Here is a 23,883-nt window from a genome sequence, read left to right as displayed (position 1 = left end):
AAAAAAAGAGTTAATTTAGTCAGGTCATAAATAACATTCAAAGCTAACGTGTTGGGTCAGCCTAAGATTTCTTCATGCAGTCCGGGCTCCCCTGGTATATTTTATTTAATGGCACCTATAGTATGGCAAAACAATGCAACAAACCCCATCGATGGGAGTTGTGACCACCTTAAATTGAGGTGGCTCATTGCAATTAATACACACAAACCTTTTTTGTAGGCATATGCTATGTTCGTTGCAAAATGAGCCGGTTTTAGATTGCTCACAAATCTGTCAGTGTGGTTTGTTTTTGAAAACACAGCATAGCAGTCACAGCAGCTCAATGATTAGTGGTCAGGCAGAATCATGGCCGTCCTAGTCATAATATGCTTCCCAGCAAACATCCAACCACAGAAGAAACACTTTATGTGTGAACAGAACAATGCTTTCTGCGAGAGCTACAGATACACCACTCGCCGGGAAGGGAAGTCAGCATTTTAACCAGTGACTATTCCTTAGCAACCTTAAAAATGATTGAGAGCCGTGAGGCCTCTCTTAGACTCTGTGGAGCCCCAAGTCCTGAATGCCTTTCAAGACCTCCAAGCACCTTTAACGGTAAAGATTAAATTGGGGCTCCCAGACAGGGTGGTCTGGGGAGTTTGCTTTCTTATTATTCTTCCTTACACGGTTGGCGAGGGTCTTGCAAAGATTGTATGTGTTCGCATCACTGCCACCCGGTCTCTGCCTTAGGAATTCATTGCCTTTGGGATCAGCAACATCTTCTCAGGATTCTTCTCTTGTTTTGTGGCCACCACCGCCTTGTCCCGCACCGCCGTCCAGGAGAGCACAGGGGGAAAGACACAGGTATGGAACAGCGGCATGGTGGCTTGCGTCTCCTGCAAGGGATGAGCCGGGGAAGTGGCTCTCAGGAAGGCTGGCTGGAGAAGTCAGCAAGGGGATTACCTTGGATACATAGGTTTGTGCCTCCTTGATCCGGCTCCCCGCCCAAATCTTCTTCACATTTATGGTTCCCTAAAGCACAAATTCCCAAATTAATCTCTTTGTGTCACTGCTCAGCTGGCAGAGAGCTATACTTACCTGCTTGTCCAGGGACAAAAACAACTGACAAGGAATCGGTAATGAAAAATGCTGATTTTTATCTATTTGTTATCTGGGGATAAAGAAGGCCTAGTGAAAGCACGTCATGGCTTAGGAGGTATTATATTTTCAGGAAAATCAAAAGTGTCTGTCTACATTTCCTTTACAAGGATCAGGAACTTCCTCCAGAGGCCTTTGGGCCCACAGAACAAGTTTGTTGGCCAAGAGTATTGTTGTCATAACATTTCGGCATTTCTTCTGGAGTACAACTTGTGTTCCTGAAGTTCGGAATGTGGGTTTAAGTTGTCGCCTTCACAAAGTGACCCCAAATCCCTGAATAACCCTGCCTTCCACAGGCCAGAAAGCTCAGGAGCCGTTCTCAAAGGCTCTCTTTTCTAGCAGGAAATGGGGTCAGAGAGGCCCAAATAGGTGGATGGGGGCATGGGACAGGCTCAGGGGTGGTGTTTCTGCCATGCCTGGAGGGCTTTCCCCTCCCCACACACAGCTATTATTTAAGAGTAAAAGTGTAATGAGGCTATAAAGGAGAACAACAAATCCAAAGGCAGTACCCTTAACACACACGGTCTTCAGACAGGGTTTTATAAAAGAGATGGGCTGAGAAAACTAGTGACTCCCTGCGGTGGCCCAGGGGGAGCTTTGTCCCCCCCAGGCACACATGATTCTCTCTTTCCATTTATAATGGATCTCTGCGCCGGATTTGGAAGAATGAGCCTCTACCAGTTTCTTGGCTCCAGCGGAACAAAATTTAATTTTAATTTTCAGAATTTTGCTTTTTTAAAAAAAAATGTTTATTTATATTTGAGAGAGTGTAAGTGGGGGAGGGCAAAGAGAGGATCTGAAGTGGGCTCTGTGCTGACAGTAGTGAGCTGGAGGTGGGGCTCGAACTCATGAGCTGTGAGGTCAATCTGAGTCGAAGTCGGACACTCGACCGACTTAGCCACCCAGGTGCCCCTAAAATTTTGCTTTTAATAATTGAATTTCCTTTTTCGGGGGCTTGGGAATGCGAACACTTCTCACTCTGAGGGAGCAGGTAAGACAGCGCAGCCCTTGCCAAGAGGCAGAGCCGTGCTCTGAGGTCCCCGGGGAAGAGGCCGGAGGGGACTCCAGAGCTGCCCCCGTGTTCAGGCGGCTGTCAGCACGCAGGTCCCTGCGGCTTTCACCTGAGCCGGGGCATTGACAGACTCCCGTGGCAGCATGCGGGTGTGGGCAGGTCCCCAAGCGGTGAGGTCCACTCTCCTGCTGTTGCCCTCCAGCCTCCGAGGAGGCACGGGCCAGCCGCCCCAGGAAGAATGCCCGTGTAAAGTGATGCCTTGGCAGAGGTCTGGGGGTAATGGTGTTCTGGTAAGCTGACACCTGCCGTCACACACTGGCAGGTATTATATTTAGGAATGAAGGATGCCAGGATTTCAGTAGTGAAGAACGAAGCAAGCACAGACGTGACTTGCTCTTTAATTACTGAAATGTATACTAAGTTCAGGGTTAAAAGTCTAATAGCCTGGACTACAATCCAGGGACTCACAAACACACACACTGGCAGCTCTTCCCTCGTTGTGTGGCTTCTCATGTTTTCTCTGATGTTGGGACTTCAGTTTTCAGCATCTATAAAATGGGAGGAGTAATCGTATCCCCCTCATAGGGATGTTGTGAGGATTTAAAAACAAACACACGCCACGTTTGTAAGATGCTGGCACATACCTGTAAACACTTAGTGTTCCCGTCATTAACTCCTCACGATAGGAAAAGCATCGTGGTACCTGTGATGCATATACTATGCCCTGACGCAAAAGAAACACCCCGGCGAATACTTCCTGAATGAACGAATGGAATAATGAGGGTTAGTGACCGTTAACTGTCTGCAGCACATCCTCAGATTGTAGAAGAGCTGAACATTGCAACCTGTTGTTTCTTTCACCCCCATCGGACTCCTGCTGACTCACTAAAAAGTAATTCTGATTGCAAACTTCCCTCAGCTCCGATTACCTTCTCACTTGTAACAGAATAATTAATTCTCTAGCGACTGAATGTGCTCATAGATATAAAATATACAGCACCTCCCACAAACCAGCCTGATAGAGTGAGTGCATGTAATGGACCCCTCGCAGATTTTAATATAGCGACCAAAATTCGTCCTGGTCCCCATAATTGGCGGCTTAGTGTTGCATATATTTGGTGAGTGGGTGGCCATTCCCCTCGACATGGGCTGTCATTTCTGTCCCCAGATCTCCCTTTCCTTTAGCAATTCACAGAGCCCTACATCCACGGCAAGGTGCAAGTGGCTCATGATAGACAACAATGTTGGCTAAGCGATTGTATGGAAGAAAGGAAGGAAGGGAGGGAAGAAGGGAGGACATCAGCTGCTCCACTTAGAGAGGTGAGGGAAAACCATCAAGGCACGGGCATCCTGGAGCCGTGGTGCTAACGGGCAGCAAAGAGCCTAACAGAGGGCTCTGAATGTACAAAGCATCCAGATGTGCACAGCCCATCATTTGCATGATGTTGCCTCAGGCTGAGGTAACCACGGTGGGAACCTGAATGATCAGTCTGCCAGGTGGAAAGACGGTGGCTATGAAATTTCCTGTGGTTTTCAGATCTCCTACGTATGTTGGCTTTATCTGTCTCTTTCAGCTCACACCTCCAGTACCAGGCGGCCCCCTGCGCCCGGTACAATCTTCCCTGTTGCTTCTTCTCTCGTGGCTTTGGTTCTGGTGCCCTGTCTCCTTTTCTCCTTTGTTTCAGAGCTTCTGGTCTTCACCTCGGCCAGGTGCCAGCTGTCTCAGCAGAGAGTTCATTGGTCAGCTAACCAAACCAGAGAATAGCCCCACCCCCTCAGCCTCTCTCCTAACTATTTATGGATCTTAGGAGAGCTTTGTTTTGCCAGCGAAGGTAACGTTTTTCTGAAGGTCCTTTAACCCCTGCTGTTGTCCCGTCATCACTCGGGCTGCTGGGGGGCAAAACTCTTGAGCCTGCGCCCAGGGACTGTTGGAGGAGGCAGGGGGTATGGTCCCACTTCTCATTATGCTCCTGTAGCATTTTGAATTTGCAGAAGGGCCGGTACGCTTATTTTCTCTGAGACTTCTGTGCAAATCGGTGCCGTCCGTACGATGTGTTATCAGAATAACTGCTATTATGATTACTGCTTCGGTAATGCGGAGGAATTAGACGTGTGCCTTGGGAATTTATTGCCCAAGAACATTCACGATCTGTTGTTGCAGCAGGTGAGAGGTCCATGTTTCCCGCTATGGCAAATAATTACAAGTGTGGCCTCCCCACCTGACACAAAGGCTATAGGTCTGTAATACATCCAGGCCCAGCCGGCTTTCCCTTAGCAAGCTCAGGCTTCACGTTTTCTTTAACTTCCCTGCCATAGCTACCATATATACGTTTCCCGTTTTTCCTTCAGTTGTGTAGAGTTGTAAGAAATAATTCTCATTTGTCTCAACAGTACTGAGCAGAAGGGGGGAGGCAGGGAGGTGCACCCACGGCCAGGCTCTCCTGCACACATCCAGCAAGCTGGAAGACACGAGGGAGAGGGATGGACCCCGTTCATGGGAGGTGTGTGTCTTTCAGATTGCCGGCATCATCTCGGCTGGGATTGTGATGGTCGCCATTGTTGCCCTGGGGAAGCTGCTGGAACCCTTGCAGAAGGTACAACCCTGCTTCCCAACAGCCCGATTGCATAATTTCTCTTCATTGCTCTGTCACCAGAGAAATAACAGGAGATTTACAAATCCTCACATGGAAGACCATTCCCCTGAATAACACAGCCTTCCCTGTCCCTCTTGACAGTCGGTCTTGGCAGCTGTTGTAATCGCCAACCTGAAAGGGATGTTTATGCAGGTGTGTGACATTCCTCGTCTGTGGAGACAGAATAAGATCGATGCCGTAAGTCACTGGCTGCCCATTTTTGTCTGAAATGTTTGTTTCTTATGTGCTTCCTGCCGCATCACTATGTCCCCCTTCTCTCCTCAATCTCACCTGCGCTGTGGGACTCCCAGAGCGGAAATTAGAATTGGATGGATAAGCCAAAGCCTGCCAGGTGAATCAAGCTTTGGGGGAAGGTCCTGTATCCCTGGGAAGATGTATTTCCATCTAGGAAGAATCCCACATAAACACATTAAACACCAGACCAAATAAACACATTAAAAAAATAATAAAAACAAATGAGCTTTCTAAAAAATAATAATAAAAATGAAAAAATAAAAATAAATTAAAAAAATAAAAATAAACCCCTCTGTAATATAGAAGGACAAACGAAACTCAAACAAAGCAAAACCAAAATACAAAACCCTTACTGAGTTTAACTCTGACCAAAGTAACCTTCAGAACTGTTCTGAGGAACCATAAAAGCCAGAAGCTAACTGGGTGCCTGGGTGGCTCAGTCGGTTGAACCTCCAACTCTTTTTTTTAACGTTTATTTATTTTTTAGAGAGAGAGAGAGAGCACAAGTGGGATTGGGGCAGAGAGAGAGAAAGAAAGAGAGGGAGAGGGAGACACAGAATCTGACAGGCTCCAGGCTCTGAGCTGTCAGCACAGAGCCTGACACAGAACTTGAACTCCCAGACCGTGAGATCATGACCTGAGCCGAAGATGGATGCTTAACCAACTGAGCCACCCAGGCACCCTGAGCCTCCAACTCTTGATTTCGGCTCAGGTCATGATCTCAACGGTTTGTGGGATACAGCCCCACGCTGGGCTCTGCCTTGACAGCACTGAGCCTGCTTGGGGTTCTCTCCCTCTCTCTCTGCCCCTACCCTGTTTGTGCTCTCTCTCTCTCTCTCAAAATAAATAAATAAACATTTTCTAAAAATTAAAAAAAATAAATAAAATCTTTAAGAAATGTGGGAACATAAAATAATGCTATGCAGTCATATTTGCTTGTACTTGCAAAAACTACTGGTGAAAAGTGTGCACATGTACATGCACAGAGACACATATGGAAATGTGAACACAAGTGAGGGTGTTGGACAGGTGAAGAGGGGAGAGGGTAGGAAGCAAGGTTTTCTACTGTATGCCTTTTTAATATTACTTCCATTTTGAACCACGTTAATACATTCCCTATTCAAAACTTAAATTAAAAACAAAACATTGAAATGGGACAACTGGTCTTTGTTGGAAACATCAGTTTCTACTTCCATTGAAACATGAAATGAAGTGAGAATATTTTTAAAAAGCGGAATTTGTTCATGGACAATTGATCTTCTTGTTTTTACAGGTAGTGTCTCACCTGATGGTCCCTGACAGATTAACGAGGTTCTTTCCATTTCTGTTTTGTCCTAGGTTATCTGGGTGTTTACGTGCATAGCATCCATCATTCTGGGGCTGGACCTCGGTTTACTAGCTGGGCTCATGTTTGGATTACTGACTGTGGTCCTGAGAGTTCAATTGTGAGTAATGTAAGACCCAGATTTCCCAAAAAGAAGACAACATGCCCTGAGATTTCTTTCTTTTTTTTTTTTTTTAAGTTTATTTATTTGAGAAAGAGTACAAGCGGGGGAGGGCCAGAGAGAGAGGGAAAGAGAGGCTCCCAGGCTCCGATCCGACAGCACGGAGCCTGATGTGGGGCTCAAAGTCACGAACTGTGAGATCATGACCTGAGCAGAAACCAAGAGTCGGATGCTTAACTGACTGAGCCACCCTGGCTCCCTACACCCTGAGATTTCTTATACCATTTTAATAAAATATAGGGAAACCACTCCCTTTCATAATAGTTACCATGTATTGAGGGCTTCTATGAATTAAGCCTATAGTGCTTGGCACACATTATCATATTTAGTCTTTGGGACAATCCCATGAATAGGTTTTTTAATTCTCATTCTACAGAAAAGAAAATCAAAGCTCCGAAAGGTTAAGAACCTTCCCCAAGATCACACAGCTAGTAAGTTGCAGAGTCAGGGCTTGAACCCGGATGTATCTCACCCCAAAATCTGTGCATTTAGTCACACGCTCTACTGCTGCCCTCTCCTTCTGGTCACAGTAAGAATAAAAGATGCGTGACTCAGTAAGGACTGACGTGGCTCTGTGGTTCCTTCTGCAAATGAGATGCAGTCTGTGGGGCACACACCGGCTTGGGACAAGATAGCCACTAAGTGTATTACAGCTCATTTTCTCCCAAAGCTAATAACTCAGAACAGGAGATTTTAAAAGCATTGACTGTAGCCCAAATTCATTCAGATCTGCCAAAGAAAACGTACCCAAGAAACCACATGAGTATATGAAATAGACGTAATTAGGTCATATACCGAGTGAAAAGAGCAAAGACATGGCTTGATGTCATGGAAAACAATCTGTGGGAGAGCCGGAAGGTGTATGGTTTTTTGTTGGTTTTGTTTTGACTCTTTTTTTTTTTTTAATGTTTATTTTTTTTTTTTTTAATTTTTTTTTCAATGTTTATTTATTTTTGGGACAGAGAGAGACAGAGCATGAACGGGGGAGGGGCAGAGAGAGAGGGAGACACAGAATCGGAAACAGGCTCCAGGCTCCGAGCCATCAGCCCAGAGCCTGACGCGGGGCTCGAACCCACGGACCGCGAGATCGTGACCTGGCTGAAGTCGGACGCTTAACCGACTGCGCCACCCAGGCGCCCCTTTTTAATGTTTATTTTTGAGAGAGAGAGAGAGAGAGAGAGAGAGAGAGAGAGAGAGAGAACGCACAAGTTGGGGAGGGGCAAAGAGAGAAAGAGGGAGACAGAGAATCCAAAGCAGGCTCCAGGCTCTGAGCTGTCAGCATAGGGTCCGATGTGGGGCTCAAACTCTTGAGCCATGAGATCATGACCTAAGCCGAAGTTGGATACTTAACCGACTGAGCCACCCAGGCACCCTTTGTTTTGACTCTTAAGAGGCTTTTGGTATGTGCTCTCCTGTGTTTATGAAATTGTCTGAACAGAGAGGCAAACAGAGCCTGGTTTTCTCCTCAAAACTTCTGTGATCTTTCCAGAGTTCTGGCCTCTTCTCTGCCTGTGCTTGGGCCATGAAGGTTAAAAGAATCTGGAAAAACATCAGCTGAGACACCTTCAGCTTAGCATAAGCCCACCCTTGTTGTTCCACTGGCCAATTCTCCTTCTCTTACTTCTTCCCTACCCTGGCACGTTGGAGTCTTCCCCAAAGCTTATGTTCACTGCCTCAGCACTCTTAACTGGTTCCCCAAGGGCCCAGGAGAGTTCACGAGCTCCCAAAGTACCCAATTTGCTGCTGGAAAGTAACTCAGAACCTGTCCTTGGAAGATGTTTCTTCTCATGGTCTGTATGCCACAGTGTGTGCTTTGCCTTGCGTGGGTGTGGTTGGGAGAGAAAGGTTTGTAGAGAGAGGCTCTATAGCTTATGAACACTGTGTGAAAATTTGGCACGGCCCAGTAAGCTGAGGAGAAAGCAATGGTATGTTTTGGCCACTGATTTGGTAACTAGGCTTTTCGCCAAGCAAAAATTGTATCCTCCGCAATATTTCATTTCCAGTAATTATATGGCTGATCCAGAGGGCACACAAACAGACACTCTTTCTTCAGGAATTATGTTTAGCACCTGTCCCTAGTCACACCTGAAGAATCACGGAAGTTTTTGATGGTACCAGGAACAGGAAGTGAACAGTCTGGTTGATGGGAAGGATGTACTGCTGGCTCTCCCAGGCTCCCATTTCTAGAAATTGAGACTAATCTGATCACCGCAGACTCACCATATTTCATCAGACAGTTGTTCTAACTCCCAAGTAAGTTCCAGGCACTGTGCCAGGCACTGAGGACCCCTGGGTTAAAGATAACCTAACCTAACCTTACCTCCGGGGCCTTTTTGGCCTTATCTGAACCTCAGCTTACTCAACCATAAAAATGAGGACAGTACTGCTGACCTTCCAGAATTTTGGCGGCTCCTAGACAAAACTTAACATGTGTGAAAGCTCTTTGCTTGGCCTCTAAAGTGTTGTACACAGGGGAGTGGGATGTTCATGACTTCTCTCAGCCCTCAGGAAAATCCTCCTTCTCCAAGGGCCCATGCAAACACCAGCTGTTCATTTCAGAATTAGCTGCAGGAAGATGTGATCTGTAACAAGGACACACGATGCAATAAAGAGCCGAGAATGATGGGCTCTTTCGTATCTGTGATGTCTTGTCATTTTTTATTCCAAAGTATGCCTGTTCCACAAAATCCTGACCTAATTTTTCTTCTTTTAGTCCCTCATGGAACAGCCTTGGAAGCATTCCTAGCACAGACATTTACAAAAGTACCAAGAATTACAAAAATGTAAGTGCCTTTGTGAGACAGTTGCCGCCCTTGGGTTGCTAGCCTGGATTTTCAGGGGGTAGCGTATTTCTCTTTCAGTGTGTTAGGTACAAGGTAGCTAAAGGGGGAGGCTTCTTCCAGGAAAGTTTAGAAGTTCACTGGGGGTGTCATGAAAACTTTGACCTAATGTGCTCTCTGATATCCATGGTTTGTATGAATTGTGTCCATGCTAGTTTGAATGTTTGTTTATTTTTTAATGTTTATTTATTTTTGAGAGAGAGCATGGGAAGGGGCGGGGGATGGGGACAGGGGGACAGAGGATCTGAAGCCAGCTTTGTGCTGACAGCAGAAAGCCCGATGTGGGACTCAAACTCACAAACCCATGAGATCATGGCCTGAGCTGAAGTTGGACGCTTAACTGACTGAGCCACCCAGGCACCCCTGAATGTCCTTTTAATGTAAAACCATTGTAAAAGGAATTTTAAAAAATAAGCAGTTTGATTATTTCCAGAAGTTGCATCAAAATTCTATTTCTCTGCTATGTAATCCTTACCACCCATGAAATTATCTGAAATCCCTGTAAGATTATCTTCATTTAATGCTAACACAAGACTTTTAAGCTCTCTGATTAGACATTTTGCCCCAATCTTGGAATTGGAAGAAATGACATATAATATTGGAAGTGAAAACATAAAGAAAAGACACATCCCACTTATAGGCTTGTGTTCCTTGAAGTAGCTTAGCGGTCACCAGGGGAAACGGCGATGAAAAAGCAGAGAAAGAAAATCAAGAAAAAAACCAATTTAGCGTAAAAAAATGTTGGACACAGAATCTGGAATTCCATTAGCTGCTACTTAATTTATTTCCACATCTTTCTCGGCACTGTCAAGAGCTAAACAATGATGGTAGAGAATCTTTTGGCTCAGGGAATCATGGGCTGAGTTTGGGGGTTTGCAGGTCCAGGCTCCACTTTGGGGAGACTCTGTCCACATCACTCAGCCTCCCAACACCTGTTTTCTCACCTCAGGGGCTCGGACTGAAATCGCTATGATTCCTAAAGACTAGGAAAGTCTAGGATTTCGCAAGCTCTACTTTTGGTCTGGCCACCATGTGTCAGGGTGAGAACAAGCAACCGACATTGTTGGCCTCCATTCTTGCACATCCCCTCAGTTTACTACCTTTTTTCTTGTTCCTTCTTTTTTTCTAAGTTTATATATTTATTTTGAGAGAGAGAGCGAGAGGGGGAGGGGCAAAAAGAGAGGGAAAGAGAGAGAGAGAGAGAGAGTCCCAAGCAGGCTCCCTGGCACAGAGCCTGATGCAGGGCTCGAACTCACAAACAATGAGATCATGACCTAAGCCGAAATCAAGAGTTGGATGCTTAACCCACTGAGCCACCTTGGTGCCCCAACGCTCCTTTTTTTTTTTTTTAAGAATTTTAGCCAAAGAACAAATTGGGGTTCCGTGGTATGAACCTGAGGCAAATCACGTCCTCATTCTCAGCCTCAGTTTCTCCATCTGGAAATCAGAGTGTTGAATAATTGCTTATGAAGGCCCTTCCTAACTTGATCTTCTGTGGGACTGTAAAGTTCCAGTAGTTTGAATAACCTATTGCCTCCTAAGTGGAGACAGCCCCTGTTCAGGGAGAAGTGAGTGCTGTCGTCCAGCCCCTCTGAGTAATTGTAACTTGGCTCCTAGCCGAAAAGCCAGAAATTTAATTAAATATTTGAAGGCTGAAATTATTTAACTTCACACATTTTGTTTTCTTAATGCCAGATTGAAGAACCTGAAGGAGTGAAGATTCTTAGATTTTCCAGTCCTATTTTTTACGGCAACGTTGATGGTTTTAAAAAATGTATCAAGTCCACAGTGAGTATTTTATCCCTAGAAATTTGGTTTCTAACCTCCTTTGAGACTTCATTCATTCTACGGGTATTTATTGCCTCAAACTGGACAAGACCCTACACCCTATTCCGTTTGTATGGGGCTTTAAGAATTATAACATCCAAGTAACTTACAATCTGTTTGGCAATAGGAAAGAACCCAGAAATACCATACGTTAAAATCCAGGTAGCAATAACTATGGAAGACCAAAACAGTAGTTTAGACAGTAAATGTGAAGAGTTCAGAGAAGGGAGAAATCCATGTGGGTTGGGCTAATCACATAAGAAAGATTATGTCAGGTGTTTGGAAACTATATGAGCTGAGAGTCAGAGGTAAGTACGTGTATTTGGGCAGGGAGGGTGTTTGCCCAGTTGGAGTAAAGGGTAGAAAGTATAAGTGGAATATGTAAGCCGGAAATTCTGGCCTAGAATGGCATGCCAAGCTTTGAAGCTGAGGTTTGCCCCTACATCAATGTTTTTCTTAAGTGAGTTCCAGAGCAAACTGGTTCAAGGGAATGGTCATAGATTTTGCAATAGCAAAAGGGCTCTGTGATGTCAAGGAAATTTGTTAACACAGACTTAAAGCTAAAGAGGTTATTCTGTGTGGTTTTTTTTTTCTTCGTTTGTTTGTTTGTTTGTATTTTACTCTTTTAGAGCCTTTAATATGAGACTGTCTTCCCTGAGTCTCTGGCTAGGTGGGGTAGGGGTGATACTGGAGACCTCCACCAGACCTCAGAATTTCTTTTCTGGCAGGATGTCTCAAGGAATAATACCACTTGGGAAATCGCCTTTCCAGATAACAATTACCGTTAATGAGCATTAGGAACCAGATGTTTTAAGTAACTTGACATTTCTTTCCAAAGGTTGGATTTGATGCCATTAGAGTGTATAATAAGAGACTGAAAGCACTGAGGACAATACAAAAACTCATCAAAAAAGGACAATTAAGGGCAACAAAGGTGAGGCGACATCTTTCTTTTTCTTGTTAAATCCCTTTCCTTCTCATGTGAAAATGAAAGCAGTTAGACAGTTGAAAATTAGATTTATTCGCTTTGGTACCCAGATGTGTTCAGGCAGTTGACAATGTATGTTGGACGACAGTTATTCTTGTAGGCAAGAGGGAATGGGAGAGAATTAAAAAATCAGCAGAACTCTGTGGAAACACAGAGTGTGATACTTTTTCCCATCGAGAAATAAACCTTATTTTTACTGAAGGGAACAAAATAAATGCTAATTCAATGCCAGAAAAATGCTCACAACAGAAGGCAGCTAAGTTCATAAACTTTTAGATCTATTACCTTTTATTCAGACTCTCCTGCCTATGTATCTCTTGGCCAAGTTCCACAATCTTCCAGAAATCAAGAGTTTCCTGGCTCCTCTGCTCTTCCATTTTTCTTCTTAGGGAACATCACAGTTTGGACTGAGGTAAATCTCATTCCTTAAGAGTTCATCCCTTTGATGTTTTGCTCGCCAAGGAAAAGTGTATAGGACTTTTAAGTAATTTGAGATGCATTATTGCAAGGTGTCCCCGGTCATTGGCAACTAAGTTGGCAGTGTTTTCTTTGTTTAGAATGGCATTATAAGGGATGCTGGTTCATCAAATGATGCTTTTGAGCCTGATGAAGATGTTGAAGACCCAGAAGACCTTGATATCCCAACCAAGGAAATAGAGATTCAAGTGGATTGGAACTCTGAGCTTCCGGTCAAAGTGAATGTTCCCAAAGTGCCAATCCACAGCCTTGTGCTTGATTGTGGAGCTGTGTCTTTCTTGGATGTTGTTGGAGTGAGATCATTGCGAATGGTAAGGTTTTGGTGCTTTGAATGACAGATTTGGAGCTTTGGCCATAGTACCATGATACGGGGTACCTGGTCTTGCAAAAGGGTGATTGTCGGATCTGTAATTTTTCTAGAGGAATGCTTTTGCAACAGAGTGTAGTATTTTAAAGCATAGACTCCGAGGCCAGACATGTGGTTGAATCCCGGCTCTCCCACTTACTCACAGTGTGTCCATGGACAAGTTGCTTAATCTGTCTGTACCTCAATTTCTTAATCTGCAATATGGGGGTAATGATGGTACCTACTTCATGGGGTTGTTATGAAGATTAAATAGGTTTATATATATGGACATATTATATATGTAGCTAATAAAAAAGCTAATATATAATATATATATACTATGTATATATAAAGAAAGAATGTTTAGAAGTATCTCAGCAAATATTAATATTTATTAGGTTTTATTTTTTTGAGTATAGAAAATGGAATATTTAAAAGAAGAAAAAATGGGGGCTCCTGGGTCATGGGACCAACTTCAGCTCAGGTCATGATCTCACAATTCATGAGTTTGAGCCCTGTGTCGGCCTCTGTGCTGACAGCTCAGAGCCTAGAGCCTGCCTCTGATTCCACGTCTCCCTCTCTCTCTGCCCTTCCCCTGCTCACACTCTGTCTGTCTGTCTGTCTCTCTCAAAAATAAATAAACATTAAAAAAATAAAATAAAATAAAGACAACCATGTGAAGTGCTCCAAAACAGACTAATTAGGGTCAACTTGACTGCAAGTGTCAAGTTTAGGTGAAGCTGCAGGTTGTAGTAAGAGGGTCGGAGAGAAAAGCAGGGTCAAGGTACTGACAATCAGATGTAATAACATGGAAATGACCCCAATAGGTGAAGGGGATTAAGAGTACACTTCTCTTGATGAGCACTGAGGCATATATGGAACTGCTGAATCCCTATTTTGTACACCTGGAACTGATATGTTAACTACGCTGGAATTAAAATTTAAAAATGTTTAAAGTCTATTTAAAAACTTTGGAAATGAAACCCTGAGGTTTAGCCTAGTTGGGGCTTCCTGGCTGCCTCTGCAAGGGCAGGAAATGATTCCACGGGGTGGATAGTAGGCAGGTTAGGCAGAAAAAGTGATTATACTTGACAGAAGAGTTCAAGAATATGCTGACAGTTGCAGGGCGCCTGGTGGCTCAGTTGAGCATCTGACTCTTGATTTTGGCTCAGGTTGTGATTCCCAGGGTCGTGGGATCAAGCTCCACATTGGGCTCCATGCTGAGTGTGGAGCCTACTTGGGATTCTCTTTCTGTCCCCACTGTCCCTCTTCCTTGCTTGTGCTCTCTCTAAACACACACACACACACACACACACACACACACACACACACACTGACAGGTTCTATTCCAGTTCTTTTAGAAAACCTGGCTATTATAATGCTCATTTGAGAACATAAATGAAAACATAAGTCTTATTCTTTACTGTGCACTTTACTCTCGTCTTTGGTTCAGATCCATTGTAGATTGTATTGGGCAAAGGGTTTAATGAATTACTTTTGGGGAGAGTACTAACTTATCTAATGCCAGGATATTTCCCACACCCACACCTATTTATTTATATCTCCAAAGAGAGGTCTTGATTTTTTTTCCCTGAAAATGTGAAGTTCTCTTTTATTATTGCCCATAGTTCTCATGTCTTGATTTTTTTGTTTTTAATTTTTACATTTTTACTGAAATATAATTAACATACAGTATAACATTAGTTTCAGATGAATAATATAATGATTCAACAAATTCTATACATTATTCAGTGCTCACCACAATAAGGGTACTCTTAATTTCCTTTATTCACCCTTCTCCCCTCTGGCAACCCACCAGTTTGTTCTCTGTATTTAAGACTCTGGGGTTTTTTTGTTTGTTGGCTCATTTGCTTTGTTTCTTAAATTCGACGTATGAGTGAAATCGTATGGTATTTGTCTTTCTCTGACTTATTTCACTTAGCATTATGAGTGATGTTGAGCATCTTTTCACGTGTCTCTTTGTCCATCTATGTTGTTGCAAATGGCAAGATCTCATTTTTTTTTTTTATGGCTGAGTAATATTCGTGTGTGTGTGTGTGTGTGTGTGTGTGTGTGTGTGTGTGTGCGTGTATACACCACTTCTTTACCCATTCATCTATTGATGGACCCTTGGGTTGCTTCCGTATCTTGGCTATTGTAAATAATGTTCAATAAACAGAGGGATGCGTATATCTTTTTGAACTAGTGTTTTCATTTTCTTTGGGTAAATACCCAGTAGTGGAATTATCAGATCATTTGTTGTTTCTATTTTCATTTTTTTAGGAACCTCTATACTGTTTTTCACAGTAGCTGCCTGCACCAATTTATATCACCGTCAACAGTACACAAGGGTTCCTTTTCCTCCACAGTTTTTTCAATGCTTGTTAATTTTTGTCTTTTTGATATTAACCATTCTGACAGGTGGAAGGTGATATCTCATTGTGGTTTTGATTTGCATTTCCCATGATGAGTGATGTTGAGCATCTTTTCATGTGTCTGTTGGCCATTTGTAGGTCTTCTTTGGAAAAACATCTATTCCGGTCCTCTGCCCATTTTTAATCAGATTATTTGGGGTTTTGGGTATTGAGTTGTATAAGTTCTTTCTCTATTTTGGATATTAACCCTTTATTGGGTGTATTATTTATGAATATCTTCTCCCATTGAGTAGGTTGCTGGGTTTTGAGTTTTTCTGTGTGTATGGTGTAAGGTAGGAGTCCAGTTTCATTCTTTTGCATGTAGCTGTCCAGTTTTCCCAACAACATTTGTTGAAGAGACTGTCTTTTCCCCATTGTATATTCTTGCGTCTTTTGCCATAGGTTAACTGACCACATAAGTGTGTGGGTAACCTGGGTGGTTGAGTTGGTTAAGCGTCCGACTTCAGCTCAGGTCATGATCTCGCGGTCTGTGGGTTCGAGCCCCGCGTCGGGCTCTGTGCTGACAGCTCAGAGCCTGGAGCCTGTTTCAGATTCTGTGTCTCCCTCTTCTCTCTGCCCCTCCCCCACTTGCACTCTGTCTCTGTCTCTCTCTCTCTCTCAAAAATAAACAAACATTAAAAAAATGACCATTTAAGTGTGGGGTTATTTCTGGGCTCTCTATCTTGTTCCATTCATCTATATGCCTATTTTTGTGCCTGTACCATACTGTTTTGATTACTGGAGATTCGTAGCATATCTCAAAATCCTGGATTATGATACCTCCAGCTTTGTTCTTATTTCTCAATATTGCCTTTGGCTGTATCTTGAGTTTTTTAATTAAATTTTTTATTTTGAGATAATTGTGGATTCACATGGAGTTTTAAGAAATAATGCAGAGAGATCCTATGAAACCCTTATCCAGTTTCTCCCCCTGGGAACATCTTGCAATGCCATAGAACAGAAATCACAATCAGGATATTCACATTGATACAGTCAAAATACAGAGAACTTTTTAGGTCAGTTTTACACTTGGAATCCGATGGCCACATATCCATACGCCTGTATCTTCCATTGCAAGATACAAATGTATGCTCTTGTCTCTAATCAGCAGGGACTATGTTAGGAAGCCTCCTGTATGCCCCTCTTTCCTTTCTTCCGCAAACATTCTTTAATCGCCTCTGTGCTGTTGAGCCCTGTGCTGTTGTGCACTGGATTTACCACCTCTTGAGATGGTCTTTTCATCCCTAATCATACCATCACTGTAGGTTGAAAACTTCTGTGGTTTTCCAATAATGAACGTTCCTCCAGTAATCAACTTTCCTTAAAGTCCTGATTAACCATGAAAGTGTTCAAGTTTCTCCTGAGCGAGTAATTGAATGCTACTGAATTATGGGCAGATGAAGTCACTCATTGTTACACATTCTTTTTTAAATTTTTAGATTGTCAAAGAATTTCAAAGAATTGATGTAAATGTGTACTTTGCATCGCTTCAAGGTAAATGCATGCACAAACATATCTACCTATAAGACTTTCTGCTGAGCCCTTTCTTCTACCTTGGGAGTGTGGGTACATGATGTCCAAAGAGCCTTTTTTTCAAACTATTTTTTATTGTGGTAAAAGATGTATAGCATAAAATTTGCCATTTTGGTCATGCTCATGTGGACAATTAAGTCAGTGGCACTAAGTACAGTCACAATGTTGCACAGCCATTACAGCTATCAATTTCCAAAATTTTTCAGTGCCACAAACAAAAACTCTACCCATTATGCAATCACTTGGAGGGCCTTTTTGAAACCTGGAAAAATATTACTTCCAATCTGTGCAGTAGAGCTGGTAATCTGTGGAAATGTATGTCCTGATAACAGTACAGGGCCAATGGAGAAAATTTACCATGGGGATGACTTAGGTTCTTTAGAAGCAGAGGCTCCTCTAGGGTCTGAGTCTGTGTCTCTCTATGTACGAGTGTATGTGTATAGGAAAATGCTAGTGCTCAGACTGAGTTCTCTAGAAATAGGCCCTGAGATAAAGATTCTTGGGCAAGTGACTTATTGAGAGTATACATGAGAAATTCATGCAGGACTGCTGGAGGCAGCATAGGGCAGGGGAAGAGGCTGGACAAAGACATTGTTTTAGAAGTCTACCTTAGCCTGAGTTTGAAAGGAACACAAAGCAGGAAAAGCATCAGAAGTTTACCCCTCCTTGAGGTAAGGAGGCCAGCCTTTTTACCCTCATATCAGTCAGTAAAAGGCTGTAGGCCACCCAAGGTTGGGGTGTAAACCAGTGACCAAGGAAAGTTCTTCAGAGAAAGGCACAGCTGTGAGTCATTAACAGCCAGGCTCATCATGGCAGCCTGAGGACGGGTACCCTGGCAAAACCACGTGCTTGTGAGCCGAGGCTGTCTACCACAACCAGTTATGGCATAACCATTCCCTGTGCTTCTGGAAAAGAAACTCAGTCAGTTTAGAGCAGGGTCACATTTTGAAAATGAGGGGAACAAAATGAAAAGGAGGGGCTGACAAAATTTAGTATTGGTTGATGTTACAAACGTGTTTTGCTAGAGACTGAACATCATCTCTTTCTTTTGAAGATCATGTGATAGAAAAACTGGAGAAATGTGATTTCTTTAATGATAACATTAGAAAGGACATACTCTTTTTGACGGTCCATGATGCTGTCCTCCATCTACAGAACCAGGTTAAATCCCAAGACGTTCAAGATTCCATTTTAGAAACGGTAAACATTTAAGCTTTCTACATAAGTATCTTTCCTAAACTACGATGATTTCTGTAAAGAGCAAAAGATTTTCACAAATCTACACCTGAATCACAGTCTAGTAGGATTTGGGGCCATCTGCCTGATTTCTCAGGGCTTCAGTTTTTTCATCAGTAAAATGGGAGTGAAAACATTTACCTCACAGGGTTAATAGGATGACTAAATAAGATAGTTTATGGGAAAGCACCTGGTAGTACCTGGTGCCTACTCATTTTACAACGTGTGAGCTTACTAATAAAAGTAGGCATTCACTGTAATAATGCCTTTTTAGAATATAGATGGCGAATCTTGGATTTTCTGTGATATGGGTATACAAATGCACAATTATATATATAATTTAAATTTTCAGCCATCTGGAAAACCTCAGTGATAAATGTCTTTAAATAGAATCCTTTAGGTCATAAGTGATCTTTGAAAAAGAAAAAAAGAAAAGTCATGAGTCAGCCCAGAGTTAATAATTTCCCAGAAAATAGAATAGACCCTGGTTTCCCATGAGCTTCCTTATTTTGTCAACTATCCTGACACATACCCCGGACAGCCAAGCATTCCGGGCTGGGTCACTGGGCTGAGTCACTGGGCCTGGCCCAAGAACCTCTTCTCTCATGGACCCTCTGACAGTGAATTTGAAAAATTAAAACAAACACTTATAAAATAACAACAATAGTAATTATTCCAGTGACACAATGTACTATATTTTTAATTGCTTCCTTCTTTTCTAAAATTCAGATGAGCAAGTTTTTTATTGTATATTGGAAGTTAATGTTTGAAGTAAAACTAGCTTAGAAAACAATAGTGCATTATTCTTTTTAGCTCTTGTTAGTGGAGAGGCCTCTTAATGCTGGGGGGTGGGGGATGGATATTAGCATTAAATACTAAGGTATGGATCTTACATACAAAAAAAAAAGGTAGTAAAATCACAAATCTCAAAAGAAGAAGAAGAAGAAGAAGAAGAAGAAGAAGAAGAAGAAGAAGAAAAGGAAAGCAAGCTACATGCAAGATGCTCATCTTAGAAAACTCATAAACTTTCCTCTACTTTCTAACTTAAAATCCTCTAACTCACAGGTAACAAAACCAAAGCAGGATCATCCAAAACATCTAAAAAACAAACAAACAAAACAAAACAAAAAAAGCACCTCACTTAAAAGTATCTAGACCTGAGGTGTCAAATTCTTTCTCAACCTGAAAATGGTTATTTTGTTATTTGTTTATACCCTACTTCTGATTCAAGCTCTCAGGCCAGGAGTATCACAGAAACCACTAACCAAGCATGCCCCTCCCAGGGCTAGACTCCATCTTGTCTGCCATCAGGGAGGCATTGAGAGTGGCTGAGATGGATTTTTTGACCCTGAACAAATGTTAGACTGCATATAAATGAGTGCTTCTATCATACACCTACCAGGTCACTGGATAGGAGGATGAGCGCTACTGGTGACCCATTATACCAGGAACCTTCTACCTTCCATGTGACTTCAGTGTCTAGCACAAAGTCCCATATGTGGTAGATGTCTAGCAAATGATGATAACTCTTGCCTGTGGTACTTTCCTTTCCTTCAGGAAGTGTAACTTGCATATTATGGAGATTGCGGATGCAGTGATATGACCCTCTCCCTGTCCCTTTATTTAACCATCACAGGGATTATCCCAGGATAGCCTCAACTTGTGGTTACACCCAGCCTCTAACTTTCCCATTATGTCATGACCATCCGCAACAGGGGACAACAAGTCCCTGATGCATTTCTGCACGAGCAAAGAGAATTGGGTTATTTATGTCTGAGGTGGAAAGTAGCTGAAAAGCACTTTGAAACATCACTCTTGTCTGGGTACGCATTTGGAGTTGCTTTAGAAATATCCTTCTTCACACATAAAACAAAGCCCAAATTGCTATTGGTTTCCTCTGTGTGGAAGGTTAAATTGCACGTTACTGCTAAAAAGCAGAACTTTCCCCCAAAACCAACTGGGTCCATACACTCTGGTCTTCCACCTCCAGTAAAATCTCCATCCAGTTCAGCGGGGGACTGTTCATTGTCATCAGTCACAAGCCCTCCGCTGGGCATTCGCTGTATACTCGAGGGTGTACTAAGTGCTCTCAGCTCAGCCATTGAAAGAAAAACACAACTGAGTCCTGAGTCATTTAGGCAGACAGGGTGACTCTTAAGAGGTACACACTTCAGAGGTTGGAGAAGAGAGCTGAAAAGGGGGTGAGACAGTGGAGAACGGTGCCAGTTCACACTTGAATGTGAAAAAATAGTATGGGGAAAAATTCCAAGGTGGGAAATGCAGAAGAACAAGAAAGCTGTGAAGGGTTTTGCAGTATGTAGATCATAGATGAGAAACACCAGCAAAGCCTCAGATAATTTTCTGTGGGGTATCAGGTGGGCTGATGCGCTGATGTCATTATCGTTCCAATATATATTCTCTGTTCTCTTGGTCAAGATTACGCTCATCCAAGACTGTAAAGATCCCCTTGAATTAATGGAAGCAGAGCTGATTGAAGAAGAACTTGATGTCCAGGATGAGGTATGGTCATTAGTTTCTTTCAAAGAAAATAATTTGGATTAAATCTTGAATCAACAGAATAACACAAATAGTGACTATGTCTGATTAAAACAATTCAGGGGAAATAATTAAGAAAAAATACCAGAAGGATGGCTTCATAGAAAGGGGAAAATGGTGGAAAACAAGAATTATCCCTTGGGGGCATTAAGTACTTAGGGACCCTTTGCCCCAAGTATGTAGGCATGATCAGTGACTAGAAGCAGCCAGCACACTGGTCCTGATTTTCTACCTAAGCCTCCCCATACATCCTCTTCCTTTCCTACCTAAGGCCAGGGAGTTTCATAAGCTTCAAGAGAAGTATGTGAGGCACAGGACCCTTTCTTTATCTGACTGATTATGGTAAACAGGATACTCCATTCAAGACTGATGCCATGTATTTCTCATGCTCTTGGGACATCAGACTCTTCCTAAGAACCTTGACCGAAGCGTAGTATCTGACTGAACTCTATGGCTCCACCATCAAGTAAGATGGGGCCCACAAAAGAAGAGCATAGAAACTTTAAGGTTGAAAGATGTCTTGGAATATCAAGACATCCACATACTAGCCTTGTGCAGAGATCTCTCCTAGTCCATCCCCAAGGATGTTGACTTAGCTTTTGTGTGAACATTTCCAGATATTGGCAACTGGTAGCTTTTCAAGGGAGTTTGTTACATGGTTGGATATCTCCAAGTGTTAGTTTTGCTTACAAAACTAGATGCAGCCTTTCTTTAGTAACTACCCAGTGGACTGAGATCTGCCTTCTGTGGCAACACAAACCCTCCCACTGAACAGCCCTTACATATTTGACCGTAGCTCTCGTGTTCCATCAGACTCTACTTCAGGCTAGATTCCTCCAGTTCCCTTTATTCCTCAGACACAAAATTTGTCAATGCTTCTCTAGTCAAAAAGGGGACATAAGATCCCAGATGGAGTCAGGTCAGCATGGAGATTATGCAACCACCATCTACCTTGATCTTGTCAAGATATGTCTATTACTGTGACTTTAAAATGTGTTTATTTTCGTTGCAGCCACATCAAAATCTTGGCTACTATTGAGCAAGGGGCCAACAACAAACTTGGGCATTTTACACAAACTATGGCCCAGCTAGGCTCCCCATTTATATTTATATAATTGAGTTTTGACCCTAAAGCAGGGTAACACATATTTTTGCCAGACTACATCTTGTTGGTTCTAGTTTGTGGATACATTTTCGAATTCTGAACTCCTCACCTACATACGATCTCTCCACCCTACTGGCGTCATATGCAAATCTGATCAGCTTGCCTTCTCTGCCTTATTCCAGATCTTGATAAACATGTTGTTCTCAACATTCGAACCCCTATGGTAAAATCAGGTAGTGTGGAGGACAGGCGGAGATTTTTGTGGAGAAAATACATTGCTAGGGTGAAAATCAGAGGTCCTACCTCCTTAGTCCATCAGCTTAGCGAGTCTAAGAATGTCATTCTTAGCCCAACATGGGGCTTGAACTCATGACCCTGAGATCAAGACCTTGGCTGAAATCAAGTCAGATGCTTAACTGACTGAGCCACCCAGGTGCCTGGGGATGTCATTCTTGAGCTTAGAAGTACTTCCGGCTTTAGCAGTTTGTGATTATGGTTATAAGGCTGACTTAGTGGAGTAAACACTCATCAAAATTGGAAGTTAGGAAGTTGCCACATTACAGAAGTTTTTTTGGATTGCCCTATAAACTAACGGCATCTTTATTCAGGTAATGGATTAGAGGATCATTCAGGTAGGGTACCTGTAGCTAGCAAAGGAGTACAGTGGAGTGGTTTTAAAAGTATGAGCTTTAGAACGAGACAGATTTGTGTGCTAGTCCCAAATCTGCTACTCACTGGCTGTGTAGCCCAGGGAAAATTACTTGCGTGTCTTCATTTTAGTTCCTTCATGTGAAATAGAAACAGTACAACAGAGTTGTACAAATTAAAGGATGCATGCAAAGGAATACTAGTCTCTTGTACATAGTAAGTGCTCAATAAACAGTACTTACTGTTTCTAAAGAAATCCAAGTGGAGAGTAATGAGGTACAAAATTAAGTTTTTACCCCATGCACACCTAGGATGAGTAGACGTAACCCAAACTATGAAATCCTGTTTGTAAAACACAGAGATAATGTAGACCAAAGGAGAATTCATTCGTATGAATGTTTCATTTCCCCTTTGTTTCCACAGGCTATGCGTAGCCTTGCTTCCTGAAAGTGGGCTCAGGAGGTTGCTATAAGCTGGGACTGCAAGGCAGAATTTACCCACCATCGTAATTCTATGCAAACATTTCCTGCATGGACTATTTCTTTGGACTTGAGACACTCATTCTCTTTCCATTCGATTTTTTTTGAAAAATCCTTTTTTTTTTTAACTTCTTAGCCAATGAAAGAGAACGACTAAGATTTATTTTTAAGGCTTGATTTATAAAGTAAATAGCTTACCTCTACAATGCGCAAAACGGTGAAGATTATCCAGGTGATTTAGCAATGTCCAGGATCTGCTGATGTTATGCTGCTGTTCCTTCATATCAGATTTGCTAACAGTGCTCTAGTGGGGACTGGTGTACCCCTGTTTAGTCGGGGTAAGTGTGCCCCAACAGTCTCCGTGGGCAGGTGAGTCGGGAAGGATTATCGTAAGAAAAAATCAATTTCTGACTGACCTCGATTCCCATGAGCTGCATTGATCACAGTGTATGGTGGCACTGAATAAATGAAGAAGTTTAATCATTAATGCATTCGTCAATAAAGGTCTTCAAAAACCACTTTTAGTGAATACATCAACAAAGTTTTTAAAACGCAAATTTAGTACTCAATAATCAGTGTTATTATATGTGACCAGATTAAAAAAAAAAAAGGGTCACTTAAAAGGTTCAGAAACAGTCTGATCTATTTTAGGGGCGCCTGGGTGGCTCAGTCAGCTAAGCATCTGACTTCGGCTCAGGTCATGATCTCACGGTTCGTGGGTTCGAGCCCCGTGTCGGGCTCTGTGCTGACAGCTCAGAGCCTGGAGCCTGCTTTGGATTCTGTGTCTCCCTCTCTCTCTGCCCCTCCCCCGCTCACGCTCTGTCTCTGTCTCAAGAATAAACATTAAAAAAAATAATAATAAAAGTTTCAGAAACAGGCTGATCTATTTTAG

The 23,883-nt window shown here is 42.7% G+C and overlaps 1 protein-coding gene across 1 annotated transcript in view; it reads left to right on the top strand.

The window, feature by feature from the left end:
* SLC26A4 (solute carrier family 26 member 4) overlaps positions 1-23,680 on the top strand; it is a 51,184-nt gene extending 27,504 nt beyond the window's left edge. Inside the window, exons 9-20 of the mRNA XM_032592381.1 lie at positions 730-843; positions 4,666-4,743; positions 4,885-4,980; positions 6,376-6,482; positions 9,256-9,325; positions 11,078-11,170; positions 12,048-12,143; positions 12,755-12,985; positions 16,874-16,928; positions 18,022-18,167; positions 20,640-20,723; positions 22,936-23,680. Coding sequence (XP_032448272.1) covers positions 730-843; positions 4,666-4,743; positions 4,885-4,980; positions 6,376-6,482; positions 9,256-9,325; positions 11,078-11,170; positions 12,048-12,143; positions 12,755-12,985; positions 16,874-16,928; positions 18,022-18,167; positions 20,640-20,723; positions 22,936-22,959 — 1,194 coding nt within the window. The 3' untranslated portion in view covers positions 22,960-23,680. The remainder of the gene's footprint in view (positions 1-729; positions 844-4,665; positions 4,744-4,884; positions 4,981-6,375; positions 6,483-9,255; positions 9,326-11,077; positions 11,171-12,047; positions 12,144-12,754; positions 12,986-16,873; positions 16,929-18,021; positions 18,168-20,639; positions 20,724-22,935) is intronic.
* The last annotated feature ends 203 nt before the right edge of the window (positions 23,681-23,883 follow it).

This window comes from Lynx canadensis, chromosome A2, assembly GCF_007474595.2.
Source record: "Lynx canadensis isolate LIC74 chromosome A2, mLynCan4.pri.v2, whole genome shotgun sequence".
NCBI classification, from domain to species: domain Eukaryota; kingdom Metazoa; phylum Chordata; class Mammalia; order Carnivora; family Felidae; genus Lynx; species Lynx canadensis.
The sequence above is the reverse complement of the archived record's forward strand: the minus strand, read 5'-3'. Positions and strand labels throughout refer to the sequence as shown.